General features: G+C 42.9%; 1 protein-coding gene across 6 annotated transcripts in view; it reads right to left on the bottom strand.

The window, feature by feature from the left end:
- Positions 1-16,470, bottom strand: part of HECTD4 (HECT domain E3 ubiquitin protein ligase 4) — a 213,402-nt gene that overhangs the window by 41,003 nt on the left and 155,929 nt on the right. For all 6 annotated transcript variants that reach the window (XM_053588942.1, XM_053588943.1, XM_053588941.1 and 3 more), the window contains exons 45-52: positions 12,683-12,786; positions 10,625-10,786; positions 10,358-10,506; positions 9,430-9,509; positions 7,358-7,521; positions 4,728-4,965; positions 1,978-2,114; positions 1,345-1,471 (exon numbers count right to left, since the gene is read on the bottom strand). In XM_053588942.1, coding sequence (XP_053444917.1) covers positions 1,345-1,471; positions 1,978-2,114; positions 4,728-4,965; positions 7,358-7,521; positions 9,430-9,509; positions 10,358-10,506; positions 10,625-10,786; positions 12,683-12,786 — 1,161 coding nt within the window. The remainder of the gene's footprint in view (positions 1-1,344; positions 1,472-1,977; positions 2,115-4,727; positions 4,966-7,357; positions 7,522-9,429; positions 9,510-10,357; positions 10,507-10,624; positions 10,787-12,682; positions 12,787-16,470) is intronic.

Here is a 16,470-nt window from a genome sequence, read left to right on the forward strand (position 1 = left end):
CCATGGTGTCATTAATAGTTCACAGTAACCTCCAACTCTTAGGCTCAAGTGATCCTCTTGCTTTAGTTTTTTCTATTTTTAGTAGAGACAGGGTCTTGATTTTTGCTCAGGCTGGTCTCGAACTCATGAGCTCAAGCAATCAGCCCATCCTCGGCCTCCGAGATTACAGGGATGAACCACCGCACCCAGCCAAAGTGTTTTATTTTTACTGTAATAAACACATATTGCTTACTTGAGATCAGCAGAGAGCTATGTTGGCTTTTTCTATCCTCTACAGGGATTTGCTCTGTTCTTCCTTCCCAGAGGGAGAACAGACCACTATGTTTGATAACATCGGGCACTATTAATTCATAACCAAGAAAATAAATGTCCAAAGACCAGGAAATAAAGCACCGTGGACAGGACAGTGAGGCAGGCACAACGTCTCCACTTGTTGCTGTCCAGGACGTTGTGGGTGGAAGAGCAGGTGTTGACAGGACCTGTTTTTACACAAGGCCTGACTCCATCCCACAAATCTACCTCTCTTTTACCCTTTTACTGGTCTTATTATAATGAAAAGGCATAGCCATTTTCTAGCACAGTATAAAGGGGGTTGCAATTAGAGAAAGATGTATTTGGAAGGAAGTGTCAAAGAGAATTAACCAAAAACTATGGCCTAATATTAAAAGATTATGGAACAGTAATTTTTGCAATGTTTTCAAAAGCAATAGTTGGAATGAGGAAAAAAAATACTGTTTAATAATCAGGGAACAGTGGGGGATGCCAAATTAACCTTCTAGAGTACAGGTTTCATATTAAAGATGAAGAAAACAGGCTGGGCGCAGTTGCTCATGCCTATAATTCTATTACTCTGGAAGGCCGAGCAGGAGGATTACTTGAGCTCAGGAGTTCAAGACCAGCCTGAGCAAGAGCAAGACCATCTGTCTCTATAAATAATAAGACTTCTAAGCTCAAAAAAAAGAAATAATAATAATAAAGAAAAGGTATTTAAAGATTAGGAAAACGCAGAGACATTATGTCACTTTCTCAAGCCTGCAGAGCTGGTGAATAGTGCATCTGTGACTTTAGATATGGCTGTTAACCACCAGAAGTTTCCCCCTCTAACCCCTCCAGCTTCAGGATAGCAGCCCATTAACCCAGAACATTGAGTTAAATAAACAAGCAAATAAAAACCCAGCAATGAAAGCAAAAACTCCCAGAGCTCAAAAACGGACAGGTAGAAGACACTGGTAAGTCTGGTGCAACATAAGATGAGCCCCTCTTTCCTGTGATTTATGTCTTAATTTTCATCTGACTCATCTCTTTAAGTCATGAAGCTCCTTAGGAGAACAAAAAGCACCAGACCTAGTTGTAAAGCACCCTTTATCTGGTCCAGGCCCGATTTCCGCTCTGCTTCATTACGGAAGCGTCTTCGGATGGTAGGAAAAACCTTGGTCTCCCATGCTTTCACCAGCAGGGCGTAGTGGTCCTCCTAGAAGGAGAAGGAACCTTCATGAACAGAGAAGGAATGCCTCATGCGGGCATCACTCCTTCCCTAACTTACATACCTCGTCCTGAGGACTTCACCCACTCAAATGCCAGGAATAGAAACATGGATATGGACTCCTGTACTAGACACATCCTCAGACGCCAGAGGAGGAAACAGCTAGAATAGGGCAAGCTCTTCTTTTCCTTCTAAAGAAGCCATAGAAGCACTTTCACAGGATTCTGAACTTAGTGCCCAGTTACTATCAACCACCTCATTGCTCCAACACCTAGACCTCCACTGGGCAAAAGGGCTCAACCAATATCACTACTGATAAGGGTTTAGAAAAAACGAACACTCCAGAGTCACTGTTCAAACACAATGACATAGCTGAAAGTGTAATGCGCCTGCCTTGTACCCTGATATCACAGTCAGTCCTTGAGGCTTGTACCAGTCACCAGGGAGCTGAGTGAATGCAGCCAAACCCTAGCCTACACCTGCCGGCCTCTTACCTGCGGGATGTCATCATCGTCATCGTCATCACTTTCATCATCTGCAATGGGAGGCGGGTGAGGGTCTGGGCCGGAGGTGATGAAATTCTCATAGCTGAGCTCGACTTTGTAATGACAGGAGGTGTCACTATCATATTCTGTAATGACAAAACACAACGACAGTGATTTCTAAACAAGAGCAAGTCAGAAAAATCATTAACTTCTCACCCTAAGACAAACTGGACTCTCTTATTTTCCATGATAGAAAGACTCCTAGTACACTGAGGAATTTTAAAGCAGGGTCAAGGAATAACTAATCATCTATAATTACCCTGAATCCTACAATTGTTTTTTTAAAGGCAGAGTCTCACTCTGTTGCCCTGGGTAGAGTGCCATGGCATCTTAGCTCACAGCAACCTCAAACTCTTAGGCTGAAGCGATTCTTTTGCCTCAGCCTCCTGACTACAGGTGCCTGCCACAATACTTGGTTATTTTTTTTAGAGATGGGTCTCACTCTTACTCAGGCTAGTCTTGAACTTCTAAGCTCAAGCAATCCACCTGCCTCGGCCTCCCAGAGTGCTAGGATTATAGGGGTGAGCCACAATGCCCGGCCCCTATACTTTTTAATGAGTATAATTCATTCGACTCAGAGAAGAATCTGGAGAGTTCTTCACTATGAGAAAGAACTAAACAGACTCTTTTTTTTCTTTTTTCTTGAGACAAAGTCTCACTCTGATGCTCTGGCTAGAGTGCTGTGACATCATAGCTCATAGCAGCCTCAAACTCTTGGACTTAAGTGATCCTCTTGCTTCAGCCTCCTGAGCAACTGGCACTACAGATGCCTGCCATGACGCACAGGTAGTTTTTTCTATTTTTTTTTTTTTTTATTTTTTGAGACAGAGTCTAACTTTATCACCCCGAGTAGCGTGCCATGGCATCACAGCTCACAGAAACTTCAAATTCCTGGGCTCCCTCAATCCTCTTGCTCAACTTCTCAGGTAGCTGGGACTACAGGTGACTACACGACACCTGGCTATTTTGTTTTTAGAGACAGGATCTTCGCTCTTGCTCAGGCGGGTCTGGAACTCATGAGGCTCAAGCGATCCACTTGCCTTGGCCTCCCAGAGTGCTAGGATTACAGGCGTGAGCCACAGTACTCAGCCTATATTTTCGCTGTCGTTATTTTATTTTTGCTCTGTGTTTCTGCTTAAGGAGTACTGTATTCTAAATTAATGGGACTGAAGACTGTCTGCATGTCTCACTTCGGTCATGATTATCTCAAAAGTCCCTCAGTTCCAGGTTGGGCATTCAAGCTGAAAGGACCTATAGGGGTCAAAGTCCAACTACTTTATTTTACAAAGATAAACTGAAAGATACCCAGAGGACTTGCCCCAAATATTTCAAAGGACTAGGGATCCAGGTTCAGTTTGTGTGTGTGTATATATATATTTTTTTCAGACAGAGTCTTACTTTGTCACACCTCGGTAGAGTGATATGGCGTCACAGCTCACAGCAATCTCAGACTCCTGGGCTCAAGCGATTCTCTTGCCTCAGCCTCCCAAGTAGCTGGGACTACAGGCCAGTTTTTTCTATTTTTAGTAGAGAATGGGGTCTTGTTCTTGCTCAGGCTGGTCTTCAACTCCTGAGCTCAACCTGCTTCAGACTCCCAGAATGCTAGGATTATAGGCTTGACCCACCACACCAGGCCCAAAGAGAGTCTTAAAATAGTTTGCAAACCAGAATTCCACGGGCCAAATACAGCCTGCAGACATTTTTAGTTTAGCTAAGCTCACTTATAGTCCATTTTATTATAAATTATTTCAAATAATCAGAAAAGTTTTTAGTGCACACCTATATACATACCCACCTGGATTTTATATTAGCCTTTCATTATTATTTGACTCAGTTGTTTTTTTTTTTTGAGACAGAGTCTCACTATGTCACCCTCGGTGGAGTGCCATGGTGTCACAGCTCACAGCAACCTCCAACTTTTGGGCATAAGCGATTCTTTTGCCTCAGCTTCCCAAGTAGCTGGGACTATAGGTGCTCGCCCTAATGCCCGGCAACTTTTTTTTTTTTTTTTGGTAGAGACAGAGTCTCACTTTATCGCTCTCGGTAGAGTGCTGTGGCATCACACAGCTCACAGCAACCTCCAGTTCCTGGGCCTAGGTGATTCTCTTGTCTCAGCCTCCCGAGTAGCTGGGACTACAGGCACCCACCACAACGCCCGGCTATTTTTTTGTTGTTGTTGTTGCAGTTTGACCGGGTTTGAACCTGCCACCCTTGGTATATGGGGCCGGTGCCCTACTCACTGAGCCACAGGCGCCGCCCCCAGCTATTTTTTTGTTGTTGTTTAGCTGGCCTGGGGCCAGGTTTGAACCTGCCACCCTTGGTGTATGTGGCTGGCACTGTAACCACCATGCTATGGGCACCGAGCCTGTTTCACTCAGTTTTAAAACAATTTTTGCAAATGAGTAACATTGTTAAAATGAGGAGGCTTTATATAAAATTATGGGATTTTTAACCGCCTTACACTCTTCAGCTGGTGCTGAGGAGTGGCAGGCTTCTTGTAAATTGGAATACAATTTCCAGTCCACCATGTTTTTTTTCTCCTGCTCTCCATTTTCACCCAGCCTTGTACCCCATTAGTGATGGGCACTTGAGTTTGCAAACTGTAATTGTAACAAGGATGCCCAAGTTCAATGGTTAGATGGAATTCAAAGCATTCATGGTCTCAGGAAGTGGTGGAGTCCTAAGAGGAAGTGGCTTACGTTGCTGAGCGGTAGCCACAGCTGCAATCCGGCATGGTGGCCCATGGGTGCCTGGGTCTGATGCAATACTGGTGCCAGCATCGTTGTCGCTGTCAGACGCCATGGCGAATGGCAGGGCCTCAAAGTTAGCACTAATCTCTTCTGCCAAGTCAGTACACAGGTCGGCAGCGTTGCGATGGGCCTGCCCTTCGGCATAGGCGAATGGGCGGGAGCCAAAGTTAGCTCGAGTTTTGGTGTTCTGGAAAGGAGATCAAATAAAGGATTTGGAAAGAATTAGGTTTATTTTTATTTATTTATTTTAACCTCCAAGGTACACTTCACTAAACATCAAATCAGAAGAAAAGCCTGAGGAGTGGGCTAGCACACAGCAGGCTGGCCGTGCATACTGGCACCTACTGGCCTTCCTTCCCCTCACCTTGCGCTCTCATGCTTTAGGCTACTCACACACAGGGACCCCTCCTGTTTCTGACACTATTCCTTCCTACTTGACACAACTGCATATGCTGTTATTTCTACCTGGAACATTTTATTTTTCCTTCCTTCCTTCCTTCTTTCTTTCTTTCTTTTTTTTTTTTTTATTGTGATAGAGTCTCACTTTACTGCCCTCGGTAGAGTGCTGTGGCATTGCAGCTCACAGCAACCTCAAACTCTTGGATTTAGGTGATTCTCTTGCCTCAGCCTCCCAAGTAGCTGGGACTACAGGCTCTTGCCACAACACCCAGCTACTTTTAGAGGCAAGTTCTCGAACTCATGAGCTGGGGCAATCCACCCACCTCAGCCTCCCAGAGTGCTAGGATTACAGGCATGAGCCACCAGGCCGGGCCCTGGAACATTCTTCCTTCCAACTTTGCCTCATTTAGACCAGTTAATATTCCAGACCCGGCTCACGTATCACTTCTTTAGAGTGAGAGGGACATGATCAGATTTGCTTGCTATCTGCTTCCATAAAGTCTGTAGCTCTCATTCATAGCATTTACTAGCTTGTGATTATATACACACACCTATATTTGTGTGATTATTTGACTGACGTCTAATTCCTCCAACTGATTATAACCCCATGAGGACAGAGACCGTATCTATGTTGTTCACTGAGCTTAGCACAATGCTTAACATATAATAATATAATAAGTATTCTGTAAGTATTTGTTGAATGAATAGAACGGGCTGAGACATGCTGCCTTAAATGATTGGCATCTTTAATTCACTTAACAAAAATAGGGATAAAAGATGGTATCAGAGACATGGGGCAGATCCTATAGAATCTTACAGTTTTTTTTTGTGTGTGTGTGTGTGTGTGAAAAATTACATTGGTATTTTAATGGGAATTGCATTGAATCTGTAAATTGCTTTGGGGAGTAAAGCCATTTTGACAATGTTGATTCCACCAGTCCATGAGTTTTTTTTTTTTAAGATAGGGTCTTGCCAGGTTGCCCAGGCTGAAGTACAGTGGCTATTTACAGGCACAATCATAGCAGTCTATAGCCTTGAACTCCTGGGCACAAGTGATCCTCCTGCTTTAGCCTCCTGAGTAGCTGGAACTACAGGTGTGTGCATGACGTGCTTGGCATCTTGCAGGTCATTACCAACACCTGGCCTTTTACAACGAGTGACACAGGAAGCCATTGCCCGGTTTATAGTGGAGGAGTGACATTCTAACTAACATTTTTAAAGGATCACTGTGGCTGCTGTGTGAAAAGGCACAGAAGAGGGTGAGAATGGGGGCTGGGAAGGGACACATGGGAATATGGTGATAGCCCGAAAGATGATTGTGGCTGGGCGAGGCTGTTAATGAAGGAATGGGACAGTGGTCAGATTCTGGATAAATTTTCAAGGTAGAGACAACAAGACTTGCTGACAGATTAGATGTGAAACAGGAGGAGTAAAGGAGGCCTTTAGGGTTTTTGGCTGTAGCATGGGAAAGCATGGAGCTTCCATTTCTAGAAATGAGGAAGGCTAGGGAAGCAGTAGCTTTGGGTATGGCACGGAGTTAGGCTCAGGCTTGGACATGTTAGCTGGGACATGCCAATAAGATACTGTGAGACAATGCCTAGGCTGCCGGGTACATGAGTGTGAGTTTAGGGAAAGGTCTGGGATGGAGATAGGAATTTGGGAGCCACCAGCATGTACTAGGTAATAATGTTCCACAAAACACTGAAAGTTAACAGGTGCTGCTCAAAAAACCAAAGACTCCCATGCTTAAACACATGTGGGGTGCTGAGTTAAATAAAGTTGAACTTTTGAATCTTTACTGAAAGCTCCCTCCAAGGTTCTGACATACTAAGTGACCCAAAAGGATCATTTTTCAAACTTAAACTTGATTATACAGAATCATTTTAATGACATTTCAAAGAACACTAGTGTTCCTTGCATTGTTGTTTGGGAATAATGGCTAAAAAATACCAGAGCAGCTCAGCGCTGAATTCCTGTCGAAACATCCTCCAATGCAAGACTGCTGGGTCAGTGCAAATGCAGGCCTGTGCTCGCCCACGCTGGCTTTGCCCTTCCCTATGTCATTGTGCGTCACATACTGAGTACAACGCGGGCATGTTTGGTGCCTTTCATTTTTCCATTCCTGACAAGAACAAATGACTGAGGGGAATTGGTTTTCCTTTCCCAACAAAGTAACCTGCCTTTTTCTGAATGTGAACCACTGGCCACATGCCACCAGAGACGTCTTCAAGATACGGTGAGAGGCGCTGCCCACAGTAAGTGAAGTATACCCGGCCCTTGGCTGGCTGCCCCGGAGGAGGTGGGGTCCCCTCGGTTCTCTCCCAGCCAATTCCTGCCACGTCACCTGCAGCAGAGAACAGGAAGGAAAGAACACATTTTCCCCCTTTAATTGATGATTACGTAAATTTCTAATTTGCAGCCAGTGTGACAGCCTACATAACATTATTTATGTCCTTAGTTACCTCTGCAAAGGATATGAAGCTGTCAGATTTAAATAGATATAAAGTAATATAATAGAAACAAACTATTTAAAAAAGATGTCAGAAATTATTTAGAAGGAAAATGCCTAGTGTCCAAGTTAAGTAGTTATCACAATTACATATTAAACTTAACCTTTATTATCCCAGCAGCTAAGACAAAAATGGAAAACACTGGGCACAACTTTTTAAATAGAGGAATACGTGTTTTTCTCTTTTGACACATAGAAGATTCCTTATGGCATAAAGGCAAAAGAAGAACATCTCTGTAAATTTGTGGAAGATTCAGAAATGACCCTAAAAATATATAATTGAAAACTCCACACACAATGTAAGCTAAAGGAAGACCATTATATCTCATGATATCCTCTTACTTATAAGTATTTAAGGTGTTTTGCAAGTAGCTAACATAACATGAGCCAAGCTGCTTTCTGATGGACAACTTGATACAAGGATAGGACTTACGGAACCAATAGGAGCCTTCCATCACATTAGCTCTCTTACACTGGCTGCCTCAGGCAAGCTGCTAGCACATGTGGCCTTATAATTCATCTGTGGTAAACTCTCCAATAAGTACGTTAAGTTCTATGATTCTCTTTTGATCACAGAGTCTCCTATAGCTTAGATACCACTGGAATAGGAGCTTCCCAGTGGCTGGGGACTTCCACTGTTCACCACTGCATCCCCAGGGATGGATGGGCACCCAAGTGTTAATACAAAGGTTAAGATTCTGTTGCAAAAATTGGGTTCCAATTCCTATTCCTATAGGATACATTTCTCTAAGAAAAAGGTAGCCTATGCACCGAGGTTGAGTCCAAAATTTTCTCAAAAACCAAAATTGATAAAATCAAACAGACAACAGCAACAAGCAAATGCAAACCCTGACAATGCTTCTCGTTCCCTCCCCACATATCCTCTTTATCTAAAGCGCTTAGGCAAGTACTCCGCTGTCATAATTCTGCTCCACAAAGCAAGAGAGAAACAACTTTGACCTGACACCATTCCCAAGTCATACTTGACCATGAGTGAAATCCACTATGCTCTCAGGAAAAGTGCAATCAGCAACTCCCTATAGGAAAAGTGATGGCAAAAGTAACCCTCAAGCAGCCTGTAAGAGACTACCTATCAGGTGGAGCGGCTTCCTGTTCCCCATCTCAATATTCCAGATCATCTATCAGAGATGGACCTAAGATGTATCATCTGAAAATAAGTATAGTATTTGGCTGCCTCAAATGTCAGTAAGACGATTTTGGCATTTTGCCAACTGCTGGAGCAGGTAGGACCAATCCCAATTCAGCTACTGTACAGATCAAGTTATTTATATGAAGTCTAAAAAGAAGAGAGGATAGTTTTTGTGACTGAAACAGGCAGAATATTTATGGAAGCTAGATGAGATGTTTCAGCTACTGAGAACAAAGCCTGCAGCTTGGATCTACCAATAAGCCATCCTCCTGGTTAGTGGTAGAGCTCTCTTTTTGTTGAAGCTGTTTATCTGTTCATTAACAAATAGCTGACAAAAAGACTAAACTTCAGAGAGAAGCAAAATCTCAGAATTTTCTAATGATGGAGGAACGAAAGTAAACATGACTCCTGAGTTTCTGATGGTGACAGCCTAGAAAGTGAAGGGTTTCGTGTAAACTGCAGGGCAGCAATGACAAGCATTTGGTTTTCCCCCAAAGACGAAATGCCCATTTCAAGTTGCTAAATTTATTTAACTTTACCCTATTTGGGCCCAACTTAAAGACACAGGGTAAAAAAGCTCCCACTCCACTTACCAGGAGAGAGTGTCACATCTAAGCGAACGCTCTTCCACTGTAACAAACTGGAACCATTGTAGTGCACAGCTCTGCCATTGCTGTGAAAAGTACAAAGAAGGATGTCAAAAACAAGACTACTGGCCAACACAGAGGCACAGAGGCACACAGGGAGTGATGGGGGGGGTTCAGTAGCTTGAGAGTAATCAGAAATTGTAGCTATTCTCTCTTCTGAAACATGAATACATTCCCGACTGGCATTTTTCACATTTTTAGATCATTATAATATTATTTTAGTATTAAAAAATCCACACCAGTATTTTCCATATGGTATTCTTTCATAGAATAAAAGGATATGGGATTTGGGAAATAAAGATAAATAGGTTTTTAAATTACATGACAACTAAGGAAGGAATCTTGCTAATGTGCATTGTGAATCTCTAAGAAAGAAAAACAATATTCTCCTCTTCCCGAACTTCACAAAATAATTCTATTTTGTTTCCTGAATACCTATAAATACCTTGTGGGAAGCTACTATCTACATTTTCTCTGGAATACTGATCTACTTCTTTTCTTTTCTTTTTTTTTTGCAGTTTTTGGCCAGGGCTGGGCTTGAACCCACCACCTCCGGCATATGGGACCAGCGCCTTACTCCTCTGAGCTACAGGCGCCGCCCTTTTCTTTTCTTTTTTAGAGACAGAGCTTCACTTTGTCACCCTCGGAAGAGTACTGTGGCGTCACAGCTCACAGCAACCTCCAGCTCTTGGGCTTAGGCCATTCTCTTGCCTCAGCCTCCCGAGTAGCTGGGACTACAGGCGCCCGCCACAACGCCCGGCTATTTTTTTTCTTGCAGTTTGGCTGGGCCAGGTTGGAACCTGCCACCCTCGGTATAAGTAGGGCGCTGCCCTACTTATTTTCTTTTTCAATAAAAGCAATAGTAGCCACTTACTTATGGAAAAGACAAGTGCCCACGGGATTAGTCCAAGCCCCATCTCGTTTCTCTGCTTCTGTAGCAAAGCCAAAGGAAACTATTGGTCCAGTGTCATCATCAGTATCTCCATAGGAAACAATTTCAATTTCCCAGTAAAAAGATGGGGCCTGAAGAGACACCAGAAAAAGGCAACAATCAGAGGGCTCAGCCTGGGACTGAGAACAGGCTTCTTCTTTTAAATTTGAAGGAAAGAGGCAAAAGACAGTGTGTCATGTGATGTCTCACCTGAACCGGCAGTGGTGACGTGGCATAGATAAAAGTGCCCCGGGGCAGACCTCCCCCAGCGCTGGGGTCAGCCAGGAAGGTGACCGAAGTAAGGTGAGATGAGAACATGCAGGCTCGGACAGGGGGAAACACTCGTGAGGGGCTCCAAGTAATCTCTTTGGGCTGCATGAGGGGGGAAAAACCCTCATCAATAGAATTGCCAACATCAATTCCCCCGCCCTCTCAAGAAAGAAAAATAATTCTTATCTGATGTAATATAATATAGGCATATATGTATTTTTAAAAACATTATCTTCTTTTCCAAAGGGAACTTTTTTTAAAAAAAGACAGTTTCCTTCCCTATGTCCAGTCACATTCCCTAGAAATAATGACTCTTTTTAATAGTTAATTCTGACACTTCCTCTATATTTCTCTTTCTCATGCTCATGATGCTACTTTTACTATCCACTATCATCTGCATAGCCTAACTTGCCCATTTAAAGTGTATACGCCCATGGTTTTTAGTGTATTAACAGAGTATTTCAACCATCACCATGATCTAATTGTAGAACACTTTTGTCCCCACTAAAAGAAACCTTATACCCATTAGTAGTTAATCCCCATCCCTTTCTGCCCATGACAATCCTGCCCTCGACAACCCCCAGCCCCTGGCGACCACTCATCTATTTTCTGTGCCTATAGATTTACCACTAAATATTTTACATAAATGGGATCATACAATATGTGGTCTTTGTACCTAGCTTCTTTCACTTAGCATAATTTCAGGTTCATCCATATTGTAGCATGTATCAGCACTTCATTATTTAATATTATCATTAATATTTTATTTATTTATTTATTTTTAGAGATGGGTCTTGTTCCGTCACCCAGGCTGGAATGTGATGATCTGATCATAATTCACTGCAGCCTTGAACTGGGTTTAAATGGTCCTCCTGTCTCAGCCTCCCAAGCAACTGAGAATAAAAGTGCGTGACACCATGTTTGGCTAATTGTTTATATATATATATATATATATATATATATTTATTTATTTTGTTGTTGTTGTTGTTGTTTGTTTGTTTGTTTTTTGGAGACAGAGTCTCACTTGGTTGCCCTGGGTAGAGTGCCATCATTTCATAGCTCACAGCAACCTCAAAGGCTTGGGCTCAAGCCATTCCCTTGCCTCAGCCTCCCGAATAGCTGGTGCCCACCACAATGCCTGGCTATTTTTTTTTAAAGACAGCATCTCACTCTTGCTCAGGCTGGTCTTGAACTTGCAAGCTCAAGCAACCTACCTATCTGCTAGGATTACAGGCATGAGCCACTGTGCCCAGCCCTGTTCTTATATTTTTAAGAGCTGAGGTCTTACTATGTTGCCCAAGATGGACTCAAATTCCTGGCCTAAAGTGACCTTCCCACCTTAGTCTTCTGAAGTGCTGAGATTATAGGTGTGAAACATCATGACTGGTTCATTTGTCTTTACAGCCAAATCATATTCCATTGGATGGCTATATTGTATTTTGTGTGTTCATTCCTCAGCTGATAGACATTTGAGTTGTTTCTATTTCTTGGCTATTGTGAATAATGCTGCTAAGAATGTTCACAGATGTACCAATTTTTCACATTATGTCACTTTTGTTTTTTACAATCGCATTCTTTCTCACTATATGGTACTTTTTATAAATGGACAGGGATCTAAAAGCTTTCACTTTGTAAGGCGGCTCCTATGGCTCAAGGAGTAGAGCGCCGGTCCCATATGCCGGAGGTGGCGGGTTCAAACCTAGCCCCGGCCAGAAAACAAAAACAAACAAACAAAAAAAATAAAAGCTTTCACTTTGTTATTGACAACACATAGATATTATCTATAAATTAGTATGTTCTCTTCCCCTGTTGCAATTTTTCAATGTCCAGAATGTCAGCTCAATTTACTTTGACTCAAAGATGACAGCATGTCACTGCGGAAAGTGCATCTCCGAACGGCTTTGCAGTCTTCCTAAATGTCATTAACCTGCTGCTGGCATTCTTCAAGGATCAGCGTTGTGACCTGAAAGGAGGGGTGAAGCACTGCAAGGGGCTCACCTGTCTGCGGTCAGCCTGCAGGGGGGGCGGTGGGGGCCGAGCACAGTCTCGGTAGAGCATCCTCAGCCGTTCACACTGTACCTCCACAACTGCGAGTCGCTCTCCTGCAGATGTACACATTGAATCTGTGAAAACAACTCCCATGACCCCCAAAGGGTGCCAACTTCTTTGGAACAGCATCAAGACAATAAAGTTCAATTATAGAGTTCACTCAAACCCTTATAAAGAACACATTCCCTGAGACATCTCCGTCTTCTACATGTAGCTCAGCAGCACAGCAATGTGGGAGAGGGCCTGGATTCAGAACCTGGCTCCAGTACTCAGTATTAACCAACACCATCTCTTTCTAATATGGAGGAATAGTACCTGTGTCTTACAGGGTGGCTGTGAAAATGAACTAAAATAACTCAAGGCACTCAATAAATGAGAGTTACTATTCTTATCATCTAATAAATGAAGGCTGTTATTCTTATCCCCCTTTAAATTGATTTTTTAAAATCTAATACCTATTGAGCACCTTCTATGAACAGGAACACTGCTGGACGTTGGAGAATACAAAAATATCTGAGTGAAAGTCCCACTCTAGGAGAGCAGATGAGATACACACAAATCTACATATGCAGTAAAGACGATAGTTCAAAGCTGTACGATGTGAGTATGTGATACAAAGCACAAGCACAGATGAAAATGAGTGATTACTTCATTCTAGCATCTAGAAAGGCTTCTTGAATATAAAATTAAGTTAGATCTTAGAAAAGACAGGATTTCAATAAACAGAGAAGGAAAAGGGTGGCTCCTGTGGCTCAGTGAGTAGGACACTGGCCGCATATACCGAGGGTGGTGGGTTCGAACTTGGCCCCGGCCAAACTGCAACAAAAAAACAGCCGGGCATTGTGGCAGGTGCCTGTAGTTCCAGCTATTAGGGAGGCTGAGGTAAGAGAATCACCTAAGCCCAAGAGCTAGAGGTTGCTGTGAGCTGTGACGCCACAGTACTCTACTGAGGGTAACAAAGTGAGACTCTGTCTCTTTAAAAAAAAAAAGAGAAGGAAAGGAATTCTGGGTAGCTTGAAAGTATAAGAAAAGGTCTAGAATAGTCAAGTGCAAGAGGTATTAGGAAAATTTCATATGATACATAAAAAGTAAAATGGATCAAAGCCTTAAAAATCCTATAGCTATAACTATAAAACTCTTAGAAGAAAATAGAGATGTAAAAGACCTTGGAATAGACAATGGTTTCTTATACATATGACACCAAAAGCACAAGCAGCAAAAGATAATCAGGTAAAAATGGCTTAATTAAAATGACAAGCTTCTGTGTTTTATTTTTTTTTATTATTATTATTTTTTTTGTGGAGACAGAGTCTCGCTTTATGGCCCTCGGTAGAGTGCCATGGCATCACACAGCTCACAGCAACCTCTAACTCCTGGGCTTAAGCAATTCTCTTGCCTCAGCCTCCCGAGTAGCTGGGACTACAGGCGCCCGCCACAACGCCCGGCTATTTTTTGGTTGCAGTTCAGCCGGGGCTTGAACCCGCCACCCTCGGTATATGGGGCCGGGTGCTCTACCGACTGAGCCACAGGCGCCGCCCAGCTTCTGTGTTTTAAATGACATCATCAAGAAGGTAAAAAGGCCGGGTGTGGTGGGTCATACCTGTAATCCTAGTACTTTGAGAGGCCGAGGAAGGTGGATTGCCTGAGCTCAGGAGTTCCAGAACACTGCCTGAGTAAGAGTGAGACCCTATTCTCTACTCCAAAGAGAAAAACTAGCCATTGTGGTGGGTGCCTGTAGTCCCAGCTACTGGGGAGGCTGAGGCAAGAGGATTGCTTGAGTCCAAGAGTTTGAGGTTGCTGTGAGCTATGATGCCATGGTACTCCACTGAAGGCAACAAAGTGAGACTCTATCTCAAAAAAAAAAAAAAATGTAAAACAACCCACAGAATAAAAAAAAATTTGCTTACCATATCTGATCAGGACTAATATGTCTAGAATATATAAATAACTCTTATAAGTCAACAATAAAATGACAAATAACAGAATTAAAAAATGGGCAAGAGATTTGAGTAGACATTTCTCCAAAGAAGACAAATGATCAATAAGTACATGAAAAGATGCTCAATATCAATAGTCATTCAGAAAATACAAAATAGGCTCAGCACCCGTAGCACAGTGGTAATGGTGCCAGCCATATACACTAAGGCTGGCAGTTCGAACCCAGCCTGGGCCAGCTAAACAACAATGACAACTGCAACCAAAACAATAGCCGGGCATTGTGGCGGGTGCCTGTAGTCTCAGCTACTTGGGAGGCTAAGGCAAGAGAATTGCTTAAGCCCAAGAGTTGGAGGTTGCTTTGAGCTGTGACACCACAGGACTCTACCCAGGGTGACATAGTGAGACACTGTCTCAAAAAAAAAAAATACAAAATAAAACCATAATGAGAAACCACTTCATACCTACTAGGATGACTATAATCTAAAGACAGACAATACCATTGTCGGTAAGAATATGAGGTTATTGGAATCCCCATACATTGCTGGTGGGAATATGCAAAATTGATTTTTCACCTTGGGAAACAGATGGGAAGAAAGGGAAGAAAGGAAAGAAAGGGAAGGAAGGGAGGGAGGGAGGGAGGGAGGGAGGGAGGAAGGAAGGAAGATTCCTTAAAAGTTTAACACAGAATTACCATATAAGCCAATGATCCCACTCCCAGGTATATATCCAAGACAACTGAAAACACATACATCTTCATAAAAACATGTATATGAATGATTATAGCAGCACTGTTCACAATAGCCAAAACCCAGAAATAATATAAGTATCAATAAATTGATCAATGAATAAAGTTTGGTAAGTTCATGCATTGGAATGGTATTGAGCCACAGAAAAGAATGCAGTACTGACATACCGCTATAACATGAATGAAGTTTAAACCATCATGCTAAAGTCAAAGAATTCTGACATAAAAGGCCATGATCTCTCACTTATGTGAAATACCCAGTATAGGCAAATTCACAGAGCGAGAAAGTAGACTATTGTTGCCAGAGGCTAGGAAGAACAGATAACTAGAAGTAGCTGTTTAATGGGGATGGGGATGTTTTTCTAGTGGCAGGAGATGGAAATGTTCTGAAATTAGATAACAGTGATAGTTGTACAACTCTCTGAGTATACTAACCCCCAAAGAATAGTACACATTAAAGTGGCAAATTCAGCTTGGCGCCTGTAGCTTAAGTGGCTAAGGTGCCAGCCACATACACCAGAGCTGGTGGGTTCGAATCCAGCCTGGGCCACCAAACAACAATGACGGCTGCAACCAAAAAATAGCCGGGCATTGTGGCGGGCGCCTGTAGTCCCAGCTACTTGGAAGGCTGAGGCAAGAGAATCACCTAAGCCCAGGAGTTGGAGGTTGCTGTGAGCTGTGATGCCACAGAACTCTACAGATGGTGACATAGTGAGACTCTGTCTCAGAAAAAAAAAAGTGGCAAATTGTATGGTATGTGAATTAAAAGTATACATCTTAGAGGGCTACAGTGTAGTCCCATAGAAGAAAAGCACAGGCCTTGTGTAGGATAGTGGAGAAAGTGGATAATGATTTATCTCACTTCTAGCACAGCTACAAACTGGCAGACACAGAGACACTAAAGAGGGAACCTACAGACCCCTAAGATACAACTCTACAGAATGGGAGGTAAGAAAGATAAGGCACATGCAGAGTCAGAGAGGAGTCAGACTGAGGACAGGCCATGAGGTGTGTGCTGGGTCTTTTATTTACATTCAGGGGCACAAGCTAGATC

Source organism: Nycticebus coucang, chromosome 4 (assembly GCF_027406575.1).
Source record: "Nycticebus coucang isolate mNycCou1 chromosome 4, mNycCou1.pri, whole genome shotgun sequence".
Taxonomy (NCBI): domain Eukaryota; kingdom Metazoa; phylum Chordata; class Mammalia; order Primates; family Lorisidae; genus Nycticebus; species Nycticebus coucang.